This window comes from Vitis vinifera, chromosome 7 (genome assembly GCF_030704535.1).
Source record: "Vitis vinifera cultivar Pinot Noir 40024 chromosome 7, ASM3070453v1".
NCBI lineage: Eukaryota > Viridiplantae > Streptophyta > Magnoliopsida > Vitales > Vitaceae > Vitis > Vitis vinifera.
Genome location: NC_081811.1, coordinates 11,906,866 through 11,929,527, shown reverse-complemented (window position 1 = coordinate 11,929,527; position 22,662 = coordinate 11,906,866). Strand labels below are relative to the sequence as shown.

Sequence of the window (22,662 nt, the reverse complement as noted above, 5' to 3'; positions counted from 1 at the left end):
CTGACTAGTTGCTGCAAATCTTTAATTTTCCAAATTCTGATCTCTCTTGTGAGATGATGTATTACTGGAAAAAAAAAAAAAAAAAGCAGAGAGACGAGTTTGGGACCAAAACTAATATATAAAATTGTGGCTTCCCATCAAACCACGTTGTTTGCCATTTGCCACCACTATCAGCAGTTTGTGGAACATGTTCCTAAACTGTAGGGAAATGAGACAATTTGGTGGAGGACTTGGTCAAGGTGTTGACCTCTTCAGAGTTGTGTGAAATGTAGCAGATAACATTCTTCCACTTGGTCCACACCTTTAACCTAATGTCTCATCTTAGTCCATCAATTATCCGCATTAAGTAACAAATACATGAATCATGGTGATAAGTCCTCTATACAACTAGTGTTACCTTCCATGTATTATAGTGTATTCATTTATTAACATTATACTTTATGTGGAAATATTACTTAATGAATAAACCCTATGTTCATTCTTGGTCCAATGAAGTTGAATTTTCTCAAAATTAAATAAAGGTGCACATGAGTATGAGAAAACATCATAATAAGAGTTTTACAATAGAAACTACATAAGAGAACTAAGTCACATTTCACTACATGATCCTTAAATTTCAACGATGGCATGCCCTTAGTCAAAGGATCAGTAGAAGTAGTAGTCAAAGTCTGTTTAACACTTTTCCAAGATATAGCTCCACCGGCCAATATAAAAATGTATCCAGATGTTGATTTATGCGAATCAACACAGCTAGCAAAGTCTGAATCTGAGTAGCCAACAACCTCTAAATTACTTGTCCGTCTGTACATAAGCTTGTAGATATCTTATCACTTTCTTTGCAGCTTTCCAATGGTCCAAACCTAGGTTACTCTGATATCGTCCTAACATTCCAACAGCAAATGCAATGTCAGGCCTTGTGCAGACTTGAGCATACATCAGACTTTCGACTAAAGAAGCATATGGAATGTTCTTCATTTGTTTCCTCTCAAGATCGTTTTTCGGGCTTTAGTTTAGATTGAACCTATCACCCTTCACTATAGGGGAAACACTAGGTGAACAATCCTTCATCCTAAATCTCTCTAAAACTTTATTGATATAGGTTTCTTGAGACAGACTTAAGATACCTTGAAATTTGTCTCTATGGATCTTAATGCCAATGACATAAGATGTCTCACCCATATCCTTCATGTCAAAATTTTTAGAGAGGAATTGTTTCACCTCATGAAGTAAACCCTTATCATTGGTTGCAAGTAAGATGCATCCACATATAAAACAAGAAAACAAATTTTACTCCCATTGACCTTAAAGTATATGCAGTGATCCATAACATTTTCTACAAAACCAAATGAAGAAACTATGTTATGGAATTTTACATACCATTGGCGAGATGCTTGTTTTAAACCGTATACGGATATCTTAAGCTTGTAAACCAATTGCTCACCATCACTAGAAGGGAATCCTTCAAGTTGTTTCATGTAAACCTCATCCTCTAACTCTCCATTAAGAAATGTTGTTTTCACATCCTTTTGTTGCAATTCCAAATCAAAGTGGGCTACTAATGCCAATATAATGCATACGGAATCTTTCTTAGATACAAGAGAAAAGGTTTCCATGTAATTGATTCCTTCTTTCTAAGTGAACCCCTTTGCAACAAGTCTGGCCTTGTATCCTCAATGTTGCCTAATGAGTCTTTCTTTGTCTTAAAAACCCATTTACAACCAATGGCTTTTGCACCATTAGGCAACTCAACAAGGTCCCAAACATTGTTGCATCTCATGGAACTCATCTCATCCTTCATGGCATTGTACCACAATTCTGATTCTTTGCAACTCATGGCTTGTGAAAAAAATTCGGGATCATTTTCGGCTCCTATATTGTAGTCAAATTCTTTAGATACACTACATAATCACTAGGAATTGCTGACCTCTTAGTTCGAGTAGATTTTCTTAAGGTTGCACCATTATCTTCTAAGGAAGTATGAGGTTCAACTTGTTGTTCGGAAGTGTCAGGCAACTCCTAATCAACTTGATCTAGTGAAATATAGTCAACAGCTTGTGGAACTTCAATGACTGGTTGAACTTCAGCAATTGTTCGTTTCACACCCGTTTTGAACTTAAGGGGTGTTATGAACAAAAAAAAAAATATATCACTTGAAATGGAAGGTTGAGATTCTGTATTATCAATATTAGAAACTATGTTTCTGAATTGATCGCTCCCACTGACCAAGTTATATTCAAGAAATTTGGCATTTCTTGATTCCACAATCCTAGTGTTGTGAGATGGACAGTAAAATTTGTACTCCTTAGACTTTTCAGCATATCCAATGAAATACCCACTTATAGTCCTTGGGTCTAGTTTCTTCTCTTGTGGATTATAAATTCTCACTTCAGACGAGCATCCCCAAACGCGCATAAGTCGCAAACTCGGTTTTCAATCTTTCCATAACTCAAATGGCGTCTTTGGGATAGCCTTGGTTGGAACTCAGTTTAATATATACACTGCTATCTTAAGTGCTTTAGTTCACAAGAATCTAGGAAGTTTTAAGCTGCTCAGCATACTCTCACCATGTCCAATAAAGTTCGGTTTCTTCTTTCTGCTACACCATTTTGGTCTAGAGAACCAGGCATGGTGTATTGGGCAACAATCTCATGCTCTTGAAGAAACTTCACAAATGGCCCATGTGCTTGTCCATCTTCCAAGTATCTACCACAATATTCTCCACCTCTATCTGATCTCACGATCTTAATTTGTTTACCACATTGTTTCTCTACTTCTGCCTTGAAAACCTTAAAGGCATCTAATGCTTCATTTTTGTTGTGAAGTATGTAGAGATACATGTATCATGAGAAATCATCTATGAAAGAGATGAAGTAGTTTTGACCATAAGAGTCCATGTGTCTCTAGACTACATATATCAGTATGTATGATCTCTAGTATGGCGGAACTCCTAGTAGCACCTATCTTTGACTTGTTGGTCTACTTTCCCTTAATGCAGTCCACACAAGTCTCAAAGTTAGTAAAATCTAGAGTACTAAGTACCCCATCATTTACCAACCTTTTGATTCTATCTATGGAGATATGACCTAATCTCCGGTGCCACAATGTAGAGGAATCCTCATTTATAGCACATCTCTTAATGCCAGTTTGGACATGTAATGAATTATAAGCGGTATCATTTTGTAAGAATATGCGATAAAGACCATAAAGCAAAATACCATTCCTAACACAATCAAATTTATAAATAAAACTAAAAGATGTTTCTGAAAAATGAAAGGAATATTCAAATGGTACAAGTCTAGAAACTAAAATCAAGTTTCGTGAGAAACTTGGTACATAAAAGGTCTTTTGCAATTCCAAAACAAAACCACCATCTAAATTTAAATAACATGTCCCTATTGCTTCCACATGCGAACCCATCTTGTTTCCTGATAAGATGAATTGCTCACAACTCATTGGCTTCCTTAGGTTTTGCATACCCTACAAGGAATTTGAAATGTGGATTGTAGATCCATAATCAATCCACCATGTTTTGGTATTTACATTAACCATATTAGATTCATAACAAACAAATGAGGTAGGGTTAGCTTTCTTCTCAAGCCATTTATGACATTTCAGACATTTCTTCTTCACATGTCCTTTCTTTTTATAGAAGAAACAATTTTCGTCTTTCTTAATGTTAGATTTGGGAGGAATTTGATGCTTCCCTTTCTGACTAGCTTGAGATTTTCCTTTCTTTTCTTTCTTTGGTGTCACCAGCATGGCACTTTCTCCTTGTTCCATCATTAACCTTCCTTCCTCTTGAACACACATGGTCATCAATTCATTGATAGACCACTTATCTTTATGTGTGTTGTAAGAGATTTTGAAAGGTACATACTGAGGCGGAAGAGTGTTAAGGATAAAGTGCACCAAAAAGGATTCAGACATTTCTACCTCGAGCTTCTTCAATTGAGCCACTATGTCCCTCATTTCCATGATGTGTTTGCGTACACCTCTTATACCGGTGAGCTTCAGGGATGTGAACTTCATAATTAGGGTGTTTGCCAAGGCTTTATTTGAAGTGACGAATTGCTTGTCAATAGCCTTTAGAAATTCGCGGACATTCTCGTGATGCTCAATTGAACCACATATACCAGCATTAATTTTTGTCTTACTATACATCACACTAATGGAATTAGATTTCTCCTAGTGTTCCTACAGTAAAATTTCATCAAGTGTGCTGGTATTAGTGATCTTAGGTGGTTCATCTTTCCTTATGGCATAGTCTATGTCCCTTCCATAACTTAAAATTATCTCCCTTGAGTTTGGGAACCTCACAACGACTATCAGAAATGCTAGATAAAACTGCACAAAAAGATTACAAGCTTATTAATATTTGAGGCTTTAAATAAATTCATGTTTTACCAATGTAGAACACGCTTAAAAATTAATCTAATTTTATTAAAAATTGTCTGTGGGCTAAATCTTTAACTCAATCAGATTCATTATCTTTATGATAGATTTTATCAAACTATTTTATTGAATTTATAAAATTTATTATGAATATAGTTTGATATCTTCTATCTATAAGCTTTATGATAAACCATTAAATTAATTATTCCTAACTCCTATGGGTAAATTAGGAAAAACTAATTTTATCATTTTATCCTAATTAATTATATAAACACAATGAAATCCTTGTGGGGTTATATTTATATAGTTAATTACAATTAATGTCCATTATGTGATCCTTATCCACTTAATATATAATTTTATATAATTAAGGTTGTCCTGACTATTCCTTAATTATTTAAAATTATATTGTTCACTAGACATTAAAACTATATGATACAACTTTAATATATCTATCACAAATTTAGGCAACATTTCATGCAATTAAAGCTACAAATTTAATTTATCTAACTCAAATTTAGGCAACATTTTCACATACAAACATATAAATTAGAATAAAATAAATTAATTTGCATGTATTAAAATCACATAATAATTTAAAATTATTTTTAAAGGATTTTAGATTGTGATTGGGTGCCTAAGTCCATATAAAAACACAATCAGTTTCAAGCCCAATAAAAAATAATTCAAATCTGGCCATAAGGGCCTAAACTGGCCCAACTTTCACATTCATCCCATGGCCCAACATTTAATGCCCCTTAATTTTGCAAAATGAGCCACTGCTCATGCATTGAGCCTAATGGGCCCAATATCCATCATCTCAAGGCCCAAAACCTTAGTGGGCTTCATTGGAAACCCAATCTCTATCTAAGTTCTTCATCATCTTAATATCACCTACAGCCGAACCCTCCAAGATCCTATTTTGCTACCACCCGCATGGACTGCACCATCACCGACAGCGCCATGCACGCCGCGACTCACGTGGATTGCGCCATCACCGGCAGCACCGCACAGAAACTCAGTGTTGCAGCCTTCCAACACCGGTAATAGTCCAAGCTTTGGAGTCGCCTACATCACACAGGAATAGCCTTCACCAGTGCCCTACAGTCGCCTGCATCACCAGCTATGAAGAGCCTCACACGGTGCTTCCACGCGCGGCGGCCTTCCTTCACCTGAAAAATGCTACCGATCCGATTGTTTCAGAGGTCAACGGACACTCACAATGGCCTCTGCACCTGCACCCGCACCCACCAGATTGTTGCCCTAGCCTTAATCATCGTCACCTTCAGAAATGGGTGTACCGAAGGCAAACCCGCTTTGACAACGTAGTTTACCGCCTAGGTTCCGATTTTATCCCATTGATGAGGAGCTTCTGGTGTAGTATCTCTGCAGGAAAGACACCAGACAGGGGTTTTCATTGGAGATAATTGGAGAAATCGATCTCCAAGTTTGGCAAATGGGTTCTTTCTAATAAAGTTATATTTGGAGAGAAAGAATGGTACTTTTTCGGTCCCAGAGATCGGAAGTACCCGAAAGGGTCCAGACCCAATAGTGTTGTTGGGTCTGGGTAATGGAAGGCCACCAGAACTGATAAGGTGATTACCACCGAGGGCCGGAAAGTTGGCATTAAGAAAGTGTTATCTGTTACTTTCCAATCATCGAAGAAAGTACATTTGGCAAGTGGTTTTTTTTTTTTTTTTAACGTTCCCGACAACAACAATACCAAAGTAGAGGTAAGATTTGTGTGGCTCTGATACCAAATGTAAGACATACATGCAATATATATTCAATCCAAAGCATATGAACTTTTGCCACATGAATCAAATCTGAAAAAGACTTAGGATCATCTACTTACCTCCAACCATTATTTTCTTAATTCTGTACTGACTAGTTATTGCAAATCTTTGATTTTCCAAATTCTGATATCTCTTGTGAAATGGTGTATTACCGGAAAAAAACAACAGAGAGACAAGTTCGGGACCAAGATTGATATATAAAACTGTGGTTTCCCATCAAATCATGTTGTTTGTCATTTGCCACCACTAAGTAGTTTGTGAAACATGTTCCTAAACTGTAAGGAAATAAGACCATCTAGTAGAGGACTTGGTCAAGGTGTTGACCACTTTAAAGTTGTGTGTGAAATGTAACAAATAATATTTTGTAGACAAAAAATAAAAAATAATAAATAAAAATAATAAAATAAAATAAAATAAAAGAGAGAGAATTAACCGTTAGATTTCCAAAATTGGTTTCCAATCCTTTTAATCAAATCACCCTTACTTTTACCACCAAACGCGCTTCACAACGAAGACCCCAAGACCCCAATTTCATGTTGTGTTTCTTACCTCAATTCATCGTTGTTCTGTAAGTATTGCTTTGAATTTCATCTACAGATTGATTCTTTTCGTGTAAATAAACTACTTAGTAGTTTCAATTTGACAAACATTGATGTGGGATCTCTCTCAATTCCCTATTAGTCTTTAAAATTACTGGGTGTCGATATAATCTTCGCGTTTTACTTGCTCTTCTTTTCTGCTTCACAACAAAGACCCCAATTTCATGGTGTGTTTTGACCTCAATTCGTCGTTGTTCTGTAAGTCTTGCTTTGAATTTCAGCTACAGATTGATTCTTTTCGTGTAAATAAACTACTTCGTAGTTTCAATTTGACAAACATTGATGTGGGATCTCTCTCAATTCCCTATTAGTCTTTAAAATTACTGGGTGTCGATATAATCTTCACGTTTTACTTGCTCTTCTTTTCCTCAAATTTTCTGGATTTTTTGTTGTTTTTAGGTGAACACTGGTGCGAATTATGACGTTGGTATTGTGAATTTCCCCTGTTGAAGAGGTTCTTCTATATGGGTATTGTAGAACTGGAGTGCTTATAGATATTTGGGCGATTTAGGGATAGTTTGATCCATTATCGAGTTTGAAAAGGATGAGAACTGAAGTTTGGAGATGGGTTTTAGGTTTGATATATATAGTGGCTGTTGCTAGCATCTGGATTGCTGCCAGTTATGTGGTTCAATCTGTGGTAGATGCAGGTGTTTCACCGTTTCTCATTACATACATTTGCAATTCATTGTTTGTGATTTACATACCTTTAGTTGAAATCGGGCGTTATTTGGAGGATTCATATGGAAGTCTATGCTTTTGGAGAAGTAAAAAGGATATTGGTTTGCAAGAAATTGGGGATTCAGAGCAAGTTGTTCTTCTTGGAGAGAGTAATTTAGGGGCCAGAGTTGGTGGTTCCAAACAACCTGTCATCCTGGAGCAGGGAGAAATAAGTCAACATAGAATAGGTATCGTTTCAGAATTAGACTTGAAAGTAGAGAGGTTTGAAGCTGCTTCACTTGATCAAGCCATTGTCAGGAAAGATGGTGATGAACAACTTGATTCAAAAGGGCGTTGGACACGCACTAGAGTGGCAAAGGCCAGCCTTTTGGTATGCCCCTTTTGGTTTTTGGCGCAACTCACTTTTAATCTCTCACTGGAGTATACTACTGTTACAGTAAGCATTTCTAAGCTTTGTACACTCTCTTCTCTTCTAATTAGCACACATGTATCTTCACATTGCTGTAGTAAGATCCCTTTTCACTTTCTATGCAGTCAAATACCATCTTAAGCAGTGCCTCCAGCCTATTCACATTTTTGGTTGCTCTAGTATTTTTGGGTGAGAAGTTCACTTGGGTGAAGCTTATAAGTGTTCTTCTTTGCATGGGAGGAACAATAATTGTCAGCTTGGGAGACTCAGAAACAGGGTTAAGTGCAATCGCTACAAATCCTCTCCTTGGAGATATTTTTGCTCTTGTGTCAGCTGCATTGTATGCTGTTTATATCACCCTTATTCGCAAAAACATACCTGATGATGATGGAAAGAGTGGTCAAGTCAGTATGGCACAGTTTCTTGGGTTTTTAGGGCTGTTCAACCTTTTGATTTTCCTTCCTGTTGCCCTCATTCTTAATTTTACCAAGTTGGAGCCATTTTATACACTTACATGGAAGCAGTTGGGTCTGATTGTTGGCAAAGGTTTGTAAATTGTACTTAATATAATAATTCTCTTGTTTATTTGCATATCTCTAGTCATTTTTTGAGTTATTAAAATGAAAAGCTTCACATTTAGTTATTTGTTATTTTCTTCTTGAAATAGAGCAAATAACTAAATTTGTTTCTAGACGATTTATATTGCTTCAATATGGTGGATATATCCTGTCAGACGCTTTTAGTGGTAATGGAGGCACCTTGCTTTACATTGTTTATGATGCAATGCAAACACCTAGATGACTAACTTCAAATTTTTTCTGACCAACTGATGTCCAATTGATGCAATATTCACCTAAATCCATCTGGACATCCTTTTATACAGAAAGTTGGTAAGAAGCTAGAGTGAAGCTTAACTGGCATGCGCTGTAGTAGGGTATTCAGTTGGCATTAGTGTTGGAAATAGTGGTTGAATTAGTTGAATTTCAGGCAAAAGAGTGTAGTTCAAAAAGTTAGTAATAGCTTTGGAAATTCAGAAACTCTGTAGTTTTCCATCACTTCCTATATTTGTGGTACTAACCTCCTATTTTGTATCGGCAATTTGCTATGTTGCTAAGTAAAAGCATTCTAAAATATCTTTTGGAGGTCTGAAATCAGAGGAAAACCATCCTTGACCAGTTTCAGTTGACATTATACTCTTATCATGCTAGGATATTGAAATTAGGAAAGTAATATAGGTGGAAATTTCGAATAAAACCTACATAAGTTAAAAGTGGGCTTTTAGAGTGTTCTTCCAAGCATACTTTTTTCCCATCCTCTCAGTTGATTTCATTGTGTCATTATTTTAAACCTTGTGCTAGACATGTTCATGCGGCCATTTCTAATCCATGCCTCTTAGATAGCAGACATTCATACTTCTGGCTTGTGGATCTGTGCCCCTACTGATTTAGTTACCTGTTACCAGTGGGTTATGGTTATCTGCTTAATGGGTTGAGAACAAGGTTTTGTACTCTTTCATAAGTATATGCATCACTTTTTGCAAGTTCGTAGATGATGTTGCTCTTTACTAGTATCAAGCAATTCATTTGTTGAAGTAAGAAAGCAAGTGTTGAATGCTTTTATGTGAAGTTGAGCAAAAATGGAGGTTGAAAAAAGAAGCCATTTTATTTGAGGTTTTGGTACATCTTGACCAGTTCTTTCTATCCTTCACTTATGAAACCCAAAGTAGGCTTACTAGGAAATATTTTAGTCGGCTGTTAGAGGTCATCCTTCCTAGAAAATGTTTCCAAGAAAACATGAAGGTCTTTATGAGCTACATTATAAGTTTAGATCATGTCATCCTTTTTTTAACCTTTCCTTTCCTTTCCTTGACTGGGTAACTTTGAATGTTGTTAGTGAGTACTTGTTTATTGTAGAAATTATTTTCCAAATCAAGCTATGTTATGTGCTATTCTTGAGAACTGGTCTTAAGAAATCGAGTTGCTTCCTCCACCTTTTTCCTGCATAAAGAGAAGCTCCATGTACTACCATAGTTTCATCATGTTTTCTTTATTTATTTATTTTTATTTTGTACAAGGAAATGATTCCCCTTATAACAAAATCACAAAGGGAGAAATCAGGGATAGTGGGAGTCTCTATGTGTTGTACCAAATTTGATTTTTCTTATTTTCTTTCACATAGATTTGCTAGGGCATACTACTGCTATACCTAAATATTTTTATTATGTTCAGGTCTGCTGGATAATGTGCTGAGCGACTACTTATGGGCAAAGGCTATTCTTCTGACATCCACCACTGTTGCAACAGCTGGTTTGACAATCCAAGTCCCATTGGCCGCTGTTGTGGATTCACTAACAGGAAATGCTCCTAACTTCATGGATTACATTGGTGCTGCGGCTGTCATGGCTGGGTTCGCTGGGATCAACATCCCCATTGATGATTTTTGCAGATCAAAAGAAGCTGGTATTGAATTGGAAAAAGAGAATATTAGTTCAACTGATCAAGATCACACCCTATCAATCCACAAAGACACTGCCATTTCCTAGCATGCCTATGTTCTTAGGTAAAAAGTTTACTGTATTTTTGCCATCTAACAGAAATTACTCGATAGTGTTCATTTTCATCTTATGATTCTTCAACTTTAGGTCAATGTGGAAAATATCATAGTTAACTTGTTTCTAGCCTATAAAACGTAGTCAGTTGTTGTTTTAGGATATTGAACTTGTCCATTTGTTTGATATTGTGTAAAGCCCATGACCCACTAGCCTCCAAGAAAGGATATGTTTTGCTCAAGTAGAGCTTTCTTCCATATTCTCTTTTTTCTGCTTCATGATAATACATGGTTTGTGTTTGTGAGGCATATCAGAAGTTTATACTGATACTGATTTTTATTTTGATTAAAATCTGCATACAACTCTAGCAGTCCCGATTAGATCCTCTGCAGCATGACCTGGTGGGAAGGTTCAGTACCATCCCTTCCTTGCACCTTACCCTTTCTACTGAACAACCGACCAATTCTTTTATTATTCGAAGAATAAATTAATTACCATTAGAACATAAATCCTGATGAGCAGTTTTTAATTTATTCACTCTGTTGGCATGTGTTATTTGTTAGGTATATTGATAGGGTCCCATCCATTGAGTATTTCTTTGCTGCAATAATTCTGCAGATTCTAACATTTGCTTTCGGGGTTTTTGTTTTCCTTGTTTTGCTATTGTTGTGAAGCACAGGGATTAGGAAAGAATACGAATATGCGGTAGACCTGGTTCAAATGATGGCCAGTAGAGCAGGAGTTGGGAGTCAGCTAAGTTGAATTCAAACTTTGGGGTGCAGCCTGGGGATAAAGAAATCATGAAGATTGGGTGGAGCTTCATAGTGTGCATTTTAGTAGTCACAGGGATTGGAAGATTTTGTTATTGACACTTTGGGGGGAGAGGCCTCGACTTATAATCATATTTTTAAAGAAGTAATGGATTAGTTCATGCAATATCTAATAAATGATTCTTCCTATATTTGATATGTTAAATTTGCTAGAGATTTATGCAGAAGATGGTTGTGGAATGTGTTGGTATAGCCCTTAGGGTACTTTCGGGTAGTACCACATGACAGAGATGAATTAAAATCCTAACAAGATTATGTCTTGTTTCCATGAGAATGGATGTTTTATTTCCATTCCATGAGATTAAAATCCGAAGATAGTGATGAATGAGAATTGGAATGGATTGCTCATCCATGCTTCTATTCCATATTTCCACCATGCCTTATGATTAGGATATGACATTAAATTTCATAAATTCTAACCTCAATTTCCAAATGAAAAAGAAATAAAATTAAAACAAAGAAAATTAGGGCTTGTTTGCCGGCACTTTTTAAAATTTGTCTTTAAAAATTGTTTTCAAAATACAGAGCAAAAAATAGTGTTTTAGTTTTTTAAAAAAATAAGAGTGTTTGGGGAGATGTTTTCAAAAATAATTTTTTAAAACAAAAAACAAAAAATTTGTTTGAATGAAAGAATTTGTGTGACTTTTAAAAACAATGTCTTACTTTTATTTATAAAAAAATTATAAATTTAATTTATAATAATATGAAATCAAGTTCAAGTTAAAAATCTTATTTAAAAATAAAAATTAAATCTACAATTAAAGATAAATTATTTTTTTTAATTATGAAATAATTTTTTTATTCTATTGAAACAAAAATTATTATAAGATAAAAATAATTTTAATATTCATTTTAATATATTTCAAATATGTATTTTATTTTTATTTTTAAATTTATTGTTTGATCATGATTTTTTATGTTTATTTTTAGAACTTGTTTTTAAGTTAAAGAACTAAAAAGGTTTTTTAATATTTTATAAAAAATAAGGATATTTGGCAAGTTGTTTTTATAAAAGGATTTTTAAAATTAAAAAAAAAAACTTGTTTGGATAAATTGTTTTTTATAATTGTTTTGATTTTGTAAAAGCATTTTAAATTCAATTTATATTATATTAATTAATTAAATTTAATTGAAGTATTATTGAAAATGAAAATAATTTTTTAATTACAAATGAATTTTAAAAAAATTAGTAAAACATAAATAGTAGTATTATAATAAAATTATAAATCATATTTTTAGTAGAAATCTATTATTTTATTATATGTTAAAAAAATAACCATATTAACATCTTTGCATTTTTTATTTGGTTAAAAATGAATAATACTAATTATTAATGGTATTTTATTTAAAATGAATAATAAATAAAGTTTTACTTTTTTAACATATAAATGAACCAAGTTTCTTATTACATATGTATACATTTAGTACTCAATTTTGAACAGAATATTTTAAAATGTTTTTATTTAATTTATAATTAATTGGATCAGTTTTCCTCTCTTACTTTTTCTTAATGATTAGATTTATTTTTTAGTTCCAAATTATTTTTAAAAATTGTTGAACTCACTAATAAATTCAATAGAAAGTGTCACTTGATTTGAAGTTTATTTTTCTAGTGGAAAATTTATAAAAGTTTAATTATTATAAAAAATAAATAATAGTCATTATAAACCAATTTTTATCCATAAATTTATTGTATTAATAAGTTTATTATTTTTTTTAAAATATTATATTTGTTAATGAATCCAATACATTAAGTCATATTTGATCTGGAGTTCCTTTGCCTAGCGAAATAATAATAATAATAATAATAATTTTACGTAGAAAAGAAATAATAGAATTGTTTTAAACCAATTTTTGTTCATAAATTTATGGTATTAATAAGTTTATTATTTAAATTTCAAATTATTTTTAAAAATTAATAGACTTGTTAATAAATCCAACGCATTAAATCTTGTTTAATTTGGAGTTAATTTGCCTAGCAAAAACAATAAAAAATGATAATAATGATTTTATGTAGAAAATAAATAATAGAATGTGTGTATTTTTCTATTATTTTAAAAAAAGTGAAAACAACTTTTACTTATTCTCTAAAAGTTTTTCTCATTTTCACTTTGTTTTTAAAAACTCAAAACACAAAACAATAACCAAATAGTGCTATGAGTTTTTAAAATTATTTTTTATTTTAAAAATAGAAAACTATTTTTAAAAACTCTACCAAGTAAACTCTTAAATTCTCTCTAGTTTGTTTAGTTAGTTATTAAAAATGTGAGAAGCAAAGGAAATATGGTAAAAGTTACTTAAAATAGCATATCACTTCATTAAAAAGAAAAATTGTTTTTGATCATCAAGTTTCATATAATAATTTGATATCTAACATCTTAATCGTCTTTATATTATTGAGTTAAGGAATTATTTAAATAGAAAGGTGCAGATAGTATAAGCTTTTAATGTCGAATTTAATATTTTTTAAAATTTTTAATCCTCAATTAATTCAAAATCAATTTAATTGAGTCAAGAATAATAAGAACTATAGAGAAATGATTCAAAATTAGAGATTTGTCATATATGTAAAAAGTCGCTTATCAATTGAAACCTTTGTCTACCTAAAAACTATAGGTCAAATGATTGTAAATAAAATTTACTAATTATACAAAGGAACAATTGTGTTTAAGGGCCTCCGTTTCCTACAATGGGCGTAAAGTCTATAAAATGTATATTTGAGCTCAAAGGATAGAGGTTTATGCATAATTCATCTAAATGACACTCAAAGAATTTATTAGCCAAAAATACCAATAATGCGCTTAATATACTTAAAAACACTATAAAAAGATTCATAATAGGTAGTCCTGTACAAACCTTATATAGATAGTAAAAATGCATCTACATTTAGTACACTTGTTTTGTACATATATAAAAATATATGAAAAAAATGTATTTGAATTTATGCACTTATAAACAATGTTTCAAATGGTAAAGTATGCAAAAAAAAAAAAAAAAAACATGTAAATGTATTCATAATGGACAAAATTATACATGCCTATTATAGTTAGTACAGGTGCCTTGTATGTCTGAAAATGTATAATAATAATAATTGTATCTGGCATTTTTACAAATGTGTAAATAGTGTTTCCAATTGTATAAAAATAAAATGAAGAAAATGAAGAAAAACGCATAAATATGTTCACAATAGGCAAACGTGTACAGGTTTTGTGCAACTAGCACAAATGTCTTGTACATCTAGTACAAGTACCTTATAAATGTGTGAAAATGTACAAAATAAATAAAAAGAATTATATTTGACATTTATTCATCTCTATAAATAATATTTCCATAAACAATTTATTTAGTGGCTTGGAATAATAAAACAAATGATGAGGACCAAGAAAAACATTGAAATAGATTGGTGTGAATTGTAAAAGGTGTTTTTGTTTATATTTTTTATAAACTTAGTATCAATTATGCATTTTTTATGGATGTTGGCCCAATTATCAGTGAAACCCCTTAAACACAATTATCTCTTATATAAAGAAGGTACGTGATTTTGTCTAATTCAAACATATTTACTTTCAAGGGTTTTATATCAATTGACACTTGTACACTTTTTTCACATATTCAAGACAAGATATTGTGCTCCTTAATTAATCACTTGAACCATGTGTTGAGACTAGCAAATGGTATACCATCTTATCTTTCCATTGGAATGACTTTGAAGACTCTTTCTTGAAAGATTGTGAGAGTTTGAAGATCTAGAGAGAGCAATAACAATATATTCAATCATGCGCATCATGAATTAATTACAACATTGAACGTAAGTGTTTATAACAAAACTCTATGAGAATTAAATGGAACAAGCTTGGAAGCTGACATTTTACCAAAAACATATTTTTAACATATAAAAACATAATTTCCACACAAGTGCCTCAAACATTCCAACTACTCGAAGAGGAATGTTTGAACTATGATAAGACATTCAAACATTTACATATAAACATTCAAATTCTAGGAGGACATTTGAACATCCCATGGAGGGGCATTTGGAGAGCCCCTTATGTCACTTTCATTTTTAGAATTTCCCTATTTTTTGCTTCTTCTTTTTTTTAATCTTTTTCAACTTGCCATTTTTTTATTTTTTGTTGTCTCATGCCTTCAAACAAAGACTTATCTCACCCAAACTTGATGTTTGAGTAAATTGAACTCAATTAAAATTGTTAATACATGAGTAAGTAAGTTATAACATCTCAAACAAAATTTTGGGGGTAAAATAGTAAATTAAATAATTTAATAAAGGTAGAAAGGTCTTTTCACATTAAAAATCCTTAGGTATAAATTAGTTACAGAAAGTAAGGCAACGTAGGACTGAAAATTTGGAGGTTTAGGGTTTGAAGATCAGTTTTCCAGATAAGATTCTAACCCTTAAGTTAATATTTTAGATTCATTAATTAGATTTGAACACTTTACATATTGTTTGAAAAATCCCAATCTAGATCTAGATCAAAATTTGTTTATTTAAATTTTTAGATAAAAAATATTAAAAATTTATTAATATAGATTGGTTTATTGATGAAAATAGGGAAAAATATGAATGTTGAAATGAGTAAATCAAAACAAGTAAAAATCAAAATAAATAGAAGAAAAAATAAATAAATAGAAAAGAGTGATTATAGGAAAAGTAAAATATATGACTATGAAAAAAAAAGTGTATGCCTTTGGAAAAAAAAATTGAAAACGTGCTAGGTAATGGACTATAGGATGAGTAAAAAGAAAATAAATAAATAAAAATGGAAATGGAAAGGGAAGAAAGGAGTTAAGGTACGTCTCTATGATTGAGTAAAAAGAAAAAAATAAGGGTATTATTATAATAATAATAATATTGGAAGTAGGTTGTGTGTTGTGTAAAGAAAAGAAAAGGAAAAAAACACAAGAAATGAGAAGAATGGTTGGGGAGTATGATGGCTAAATGAGAGAAAAAAAAAATTGCAATAGAGAGAGAGAGAGTTAGTAGTTGTGGAGTTGTTGTAGAAGCACATGAGATATAGTTATTTTTCTTATATTATATTAGGTGAAGAATTATTTCTTCAGGATTGACTTCATTAAGGTTTTTGAGCATTTTTTAGGAAAGGAAAATTAATTCAGATTTTGTAAAAGAAAATAATTTTATTTTTATGTATTATTTTGAAATGTGTAAATTGTTATTTTTGTTTCTATACATAGATCAAATATATTTTGCATGAAAAATATATTAGAACATTTTTCTCTTGTTTAAAACAGAAAAGCATGGAGATATTATGTTTTTGTAAGTTTTGAATAAATGAAACAAAATGGTTAAATCTGATTTATTTGACCCTAGTCAATGAGATAGAATAGTTGACCTTTCGACTCTCATCAATAGGATATGACAATTAACTTTTTTACTCTTGTCAATGGGGTATAATAGTTTACCTTTACATTTCTTGGTGGGGAATGTAATTGCTTTGAACTCTAACCTCTAGGAGCTTGGTTAGAGGTTATTAATACTAGTAGTTGTAGACCCTCAATTTTGTCCTTTTTAACACATGTCTTTAAATTCACTTCCAGTGCTCCACGGTAGTTCTTTGGTGGCTCATTACTACTCATACCACTTACCTTTTTCTGAGTCACCTTGGAGACTTTAGTTAAGGGATTATTTGATCCCTTATTGTGACCCTTGACAGCCCTAACTTAGACTTAGGCTTTTCTTGTTTTTTTAGGATAGGTTTTAGATACACTTGGCCCATCAGGCACCACCCTAGGCCCACTTAGTCTCATCATAGGCCGTTTAGGCACGCTTGGCCCATTTGGACATTCTTAGCGTGACTTATATGACTTGCGTGTTTACATGGCTCGTAGGGCTCATTTTTTGTTAATTTGTTTATTTTTATTTTATTTTCCTCTTTATATTATTTTCCTTAACTTATTTATTTATTATTTTTACCATTTTCTAATTTATTTACTTATTCATCTATTAATGCAATTATTTAACTTCTAAAATTTCATGTTTTTGCAAGGAACCAACTGTTTGATGGTGGCAATTCGGTTTCCCAGCGGACAGAATATCGTATTCTCAGTAGCTGATTTTGAAACTCTCATGGCTGGAGGGAATTTCATGCACAGGGTTATATCTTACGTTGTGAATGAGGTCCTTGTAAACAGTCTTGCCAACAGCCCTGCTTTTCAGATATTTGCCGTGAGGACATCCAGAAGGATGGAAGATATCTCAAATAAGGCTGCACAGAAGAGGCAGGAACTTGCTGAGCAGGTGAAGGAGTTGTCAAAGAATTTTGAGTCACCCAAAAATCAGTGAGTTTTGATGGCATTGGTAGAGCGTGATTCTGCAGAAGATGTATATGATTCCTCTGAAGTCTTCTACTTTTCTTACCAATCTGATGGAAGTCGGTTTTGTATCATGTGGCGTAGACATAAACTTATTGTTCTTGTACTAGAATTGAGGATGGAAAAGGAAGGCTGTGAGTGATCTTGAATCCAGACAGAGAGTGTTCGAGAGAGAGAGCACGAAGTGGTGCAGTGGCAGCAGTGTAGTGGCTGAGATCGGAGAGGCACATGGGTCGGAGGCACGAGGTGAATGGGAGGAGAAAGAATGGGCTTTTGATTATGACGTTCAAGGGGGATTTCACTCCATTAAGATGCAACGCTTTGGGGATTGTGGAATACACGAGCAGCCACCACACCATGCATTCTTATAATTGATTTTTAAAAAATCCTACTGTCACTTTTGGTGGAAAACGGCCCCTGCATTATTGGAAAAGGTAAGCTAAAGGTAAGCTAGAACTCTTTGTTTAATTTTTGATGTGTGACTCTTAATTTGGTAGTGGTTTTAGAATTCTAGTTTTTTTTATTTAATCAATTCCATGACGATATATTCATCTACGCGCTTTAGACTTTATTTTTATGTTTTTATTTTATTTATTTATTTATTTATTTTAATGTTAATGTGAATAAAAAAATAAAAATTTGTTTAGGAATGCTTAGATAATTAATTTGGTGAATCTCATATTGGTGTTGTATTTCCGAATTCGTTAATTTTGATTTTAATCCATTAATATTCAATTGTGTACTTGGTTATAATTTTAGTCACTTAATTTAGTCAATTACATGTTATTATTTTTGTGTTTTGAGTTTAGTAATTTTAATTTGGATCTGTTACTTAAAGGTTAGAATTGTGTTTAAATTTAGTTTTGATGTATCATTTTAAATTAAAAAAAGAAATAAAATTGATTTCATATAGTTTTTAGCTTTGATTCATTATATTAGAAAAAAAGAATGATTTGATCTCTATTTAATTTAATTTTGATTCATTGCATTAGATTGAAAACATTTGAGTTTTATTTATTTATTTATTTATGTATTTTCTACTCATTTAATTACTTGTTATTCATTCATTTATTTATTTATTAAGATTGATTCTATAGGTTAGACATATAGTTTTAAAATTTGTTTTCGTTAGTTTTTAAATGATTTTAGGTGCAAGTGCTTTTATAAAATTTTAGTTCGTTAAAATAATTGATCATATGTGTTAAGGATTTGATTTTTAGATTTGCCTTAATTAGTGTTTAATTTATTCACCTATTCAGTTTAGGTATTTTCTATAATATTAGTTCTTTAATAAAATTAATTCTATGATTGAAAATTCATTTTGATTTGTTACTCTTAATTGACGTGTTTTTTTGAAAATTAGTTATTAATTCTTGGTGAGTACCTCGTTAGCTTATTTGACCTAAGTTTGAATAATTTATTGCTTTGGTAGTCTCTGGTAAAATTTACTTTTCGGAGGCCATAAAAAAATAGTGAAGATTGGCCTCCACTCTCATCACCTTCAATTTTCTTGGTTGTAAAAAATTCTACTTTGTGATTTTGTTCTCTTTTGTTTTGCTTGGTATTTTGATTCATACACTTTATTGCTTTCAAATTAATTTCTTTTTATTTTTAAAGTATAACACTATTCTCAAAATCTCATTTTCCTTAAAAATCCATTTAAAAAATTCATTTAGAGTTCTTAGAATCAAAATCTCATTTTTTAAAATAATGTGCAACCATGTTTTGATTCGTTCACATCTTTCAAATAAAATTACAGTTTTGAATAAAACACGAATCAAAGCTTGTGGTCCCAAATAAATGGAATAATTCTAAGCTAAATTCGTGTATATCGATTGGGGAATTGGTGAAACCCCTACATAAGAAAATCTTTTCAAAAATTATTTTTGTTGCCACTTTTGTCACTTGTTGAAATTATGTCTATCTTTTTTTAGGAATTGTATACAAGATGAGTGTGATAATTAGTGTTTTCATATACTTTGATAATTTCTGCTATGCTAATTAGATAACGAACATGCTAGGATTTCTATATTTTATTATTTATTATCTAACCCCTCATGTCTTATGGAAGCGTATTGTAAGTTATCTATGTTATCCAGGTACGTCCCCTATCACCTACTTTCTAAACTTTGTAAACAATCATATCACTGTGAAATATGCATATGTTTGATAATCCTTAGGTGCTTAGATGTATGCTAGATTCGCTATGATTAAATACATGTTGTGTGCTATACTTCTATACTAACTCTAATGTTTTTATGATAGTGCTTGAGAAGCCGTCCAGGTACGCATCCTAACCTTCCTTTATTATGATTTGATCTTGTTTGGCATGCTATTTTTTGGAACCACTTAGCCTACTCAAGTATCCATAATTAACCGATTAATTGCCACATTCCCCTTAACTTAGTTAGTAGAGACCTTCATAGGGCTTAGAGGGGTGCTACCTTTTAAAGGTACCTTCCCAATAAGTAACCTGATCCCTGGACTTAGACTCGGGTTTTTCAAAGACATGCTTTTCCAAAAATTATGGAGTCATTTTTAGGGTTTTATTTCTTGTTTTATTTTCCCTTCAAAAATAAAAATAAAATAAGTGGCGACTCCAACTTTTTTTCAAAAATCATTTTTTCACAAATAAAGAAAAAGCGAGTCTCGCCGATCGAGTGGAGGCACACGTGAAAAATGCGGGTCCACAGTAGTATTTGGTTTTGTCCACCTTAAAAGGAACAATTTGAGGCTAACCACCATTTGTAAAGTCTCATTTAATTGGACACCATTTGTTATTTGATAACTAAAGTAAAAATGTTTTGAATGTATCTGATTTGGATTTTATATGAAATTGTTCACATAAATATGAAAATGTTTGGTTGAAAAGTTTTAAATGTATTAGTATGTTGAACCCAATGATTATACGTTATATCTCCTATTTGTATTCATAATTGAAAATGTTTGATCCATGAAACTATATTTAAAATTCCTTATTGGGCATTAAGTTCATTCCTTTTTGTTGACAATTTTTCAGGTACTCTCAGTTCGGGTAAGGAGTGATGCTTAAGATGAGACTTTTGCATTATTAGGACTTTTTGTTTAAACTTTAATTTTTGAACATTGTTTGAAAGTTAAAATTTAATGACTATTTGAATTGTTTAAGTTTGATGTTGTTTGGACAATAGCGCTTTGTTTGATGTATTAGTTTAAAGTTGAGATTTGGAGATTATAAAATTTTGTTGTACTACTCTGAACAGGAATTTAGTAATTGGTAATTAATTTTTAGTTATAAGATGAATGTTTGGGTTAATTTACACTTTGGGCTTTTGAACTTAAGATGTAAAATGACTGTCACGCCCTTGGGGTGGGTCTTAGGGTGTGACATAAGCCATGTTGGTCTAATGCATAATTGAAACATAATTACCAACCTACTTTAAAACACCAACAATCTTACCCTTGGATTGAGACAAAACATAGATTGCAATGAATCTTAGGAAACTTTCAAATTAAGGTTCACTAATCTCACTCATAATATAGTCACCAATGTTCACTCTCACAATAATTAATTAACCTAATAAAATCCACTTAAATAAATGGCCAAGTAGAAGCCATAAGCTACTTAATCATAAGCACTTGTACAACCTTGTGCTTATGTGAAAGCACTTATATGCTTATGTACCCTAATGCACATGCATAATAATAATCTATTTGCAAGGAACCCATGACTTGAATATTTGATACAACTATTAATGCATCAAGTCATGTACAATGCTAGAGATGTTAGACATGAATGTTAAACATAGGTTATGCATAAATACAAGAGAGTCAAAGGAAAGCCAAAATCATAATATATTAATGAATTCCATTTATTGTTAAATCATGTCATGCTTTTAAGGGTTCTATCCCAACAACCTTGTATCCCTATTCACAATATAAATAAATAAATAAACAATGTCAATTAGACCATCTCTTACATGTCTAATCATCATTTACAAAAAACAACACATTCACTACAAAATTGTGTTAGTTTCACTTTTATTCATTCTTTTATTCAAAGAAAAATCTTACATTGGAGTATCACTCCCAATCTTGGTGTCTCGACTATGATTGTGCTAATAATACAAGGGATTAGTCATTTGCATAACTTATGGTTATGACCATAATCACCACATTGACTACAATATTGTGTGCACTTATCCTCTTTATCCAAAGGCATTCTCTCCTTCATCAAAAGATGACACTTTATTGGATTTATTTAATATGACATACAATTCTCAATAATTATTTTAATTTTATTAATCGCAATACCCTTACCTTGACACCCTTCAAAGTGGTACATGTTTTCATTTTACACCAAAACCCTTTGGTATAGAAGCATTGTTCTCACTTCATAAATCACTAATAAAAAAACAATTTGAATTATTAACACTAACAAATAATATTAAAAATAGGAGTTATTTGGACATGTGATTCAATACTTGTTAAGTTGTTGGTTAACATGTTGAATTGTATTTAATTGTTTTTAAGTTTCATATACAGAGGACTTAACACCCATTACGTCTAGCTTTAAAATTTTAAATATGAACTTCATCCAATTTCAAAATGTTAAATATGAACTTCACTATCTTCATATAAATCTTTTTAACAAATAATTTCACTCAAATTTAATATGAAATTTCATTGTTTCCCTCCGGTACCAAAAAAAAAAAAAAAAAAAAATCAAGAATAACAATACTAATGTAACTTTTTTTTCCAAATGGATTTACTTACCTTCATTCCATGTTGCCATTGGTCTTTCTAAATTCTTTTCCACTCTTGATTGACTTTCAATGGTGGGTTGCAATAATGGTGTGAAAGAGAACATGCACTCATGTGGTGGTGAGAGAGACACCATGCAAGTGAGTGAGCTATAGTGCTAAAAGATAAATTAACATAGTTGTATGATGGCTTTTAGAAGGATCTAATGCTTTTGGAGGTAAATAAGGATAAAAGCATCCAAACAAGGTTACGTCTCAAAACACTTACCAAGTAGGACTGGACTACTTTTATCCGTAGTGCCTGGTACTGAAGCATC

The 22,662-nt window shown here is 31.9% G+C and overlaps 1 protein-coding gene across 4 annotated transcripts; it reads left to right on the top strand.

Moving 5' to 3' along the window:
- The first annotated feature begins 6,641 nt into the window (after positions 1-6,641).
- On the top strand, positions 6,642-11,386 carry LOC100258568 (uncharacterized vacuolar membrane protein YML018C). Of its 4 annotated transcripts, none has more exons than XM_010654205.3 (5): positions 6,642-6,756; positions 7,187-7,904; positions 8,003-8,423; positions 10,106-10,436; positions 11,100-11,386. In XM_010654205.3, exons 2-4 carry the CDS (start codon positions 7,332-7,334, stop codon positions 10,417-10,419), a joined length of 1,308 nt encoding a protein of 435 aa, XP_010652507.1. In that variant the 5' UTR covers positions 6,642-6,756; positions 7,187-7,331; the 3' UTR covers positions 10,420-10,436; positions 11,100-11,386. The 4 variants fall into 4 exon arrangements, with proteins under 4 accessions (XP_010652507.1, XP_002267492.1, XP_059593999.1 ...); XM_002267456.5 differs by having other exon boundaries at positions 6,643-6,756; positions 11,105-11,386; XM_059738016.1 differs by having other exon boundaries at positions 6,643-6,985; positions 11,105-11,386.
- Positions 11,387-22,662: the final 11,276 nt, after the last annotated feature.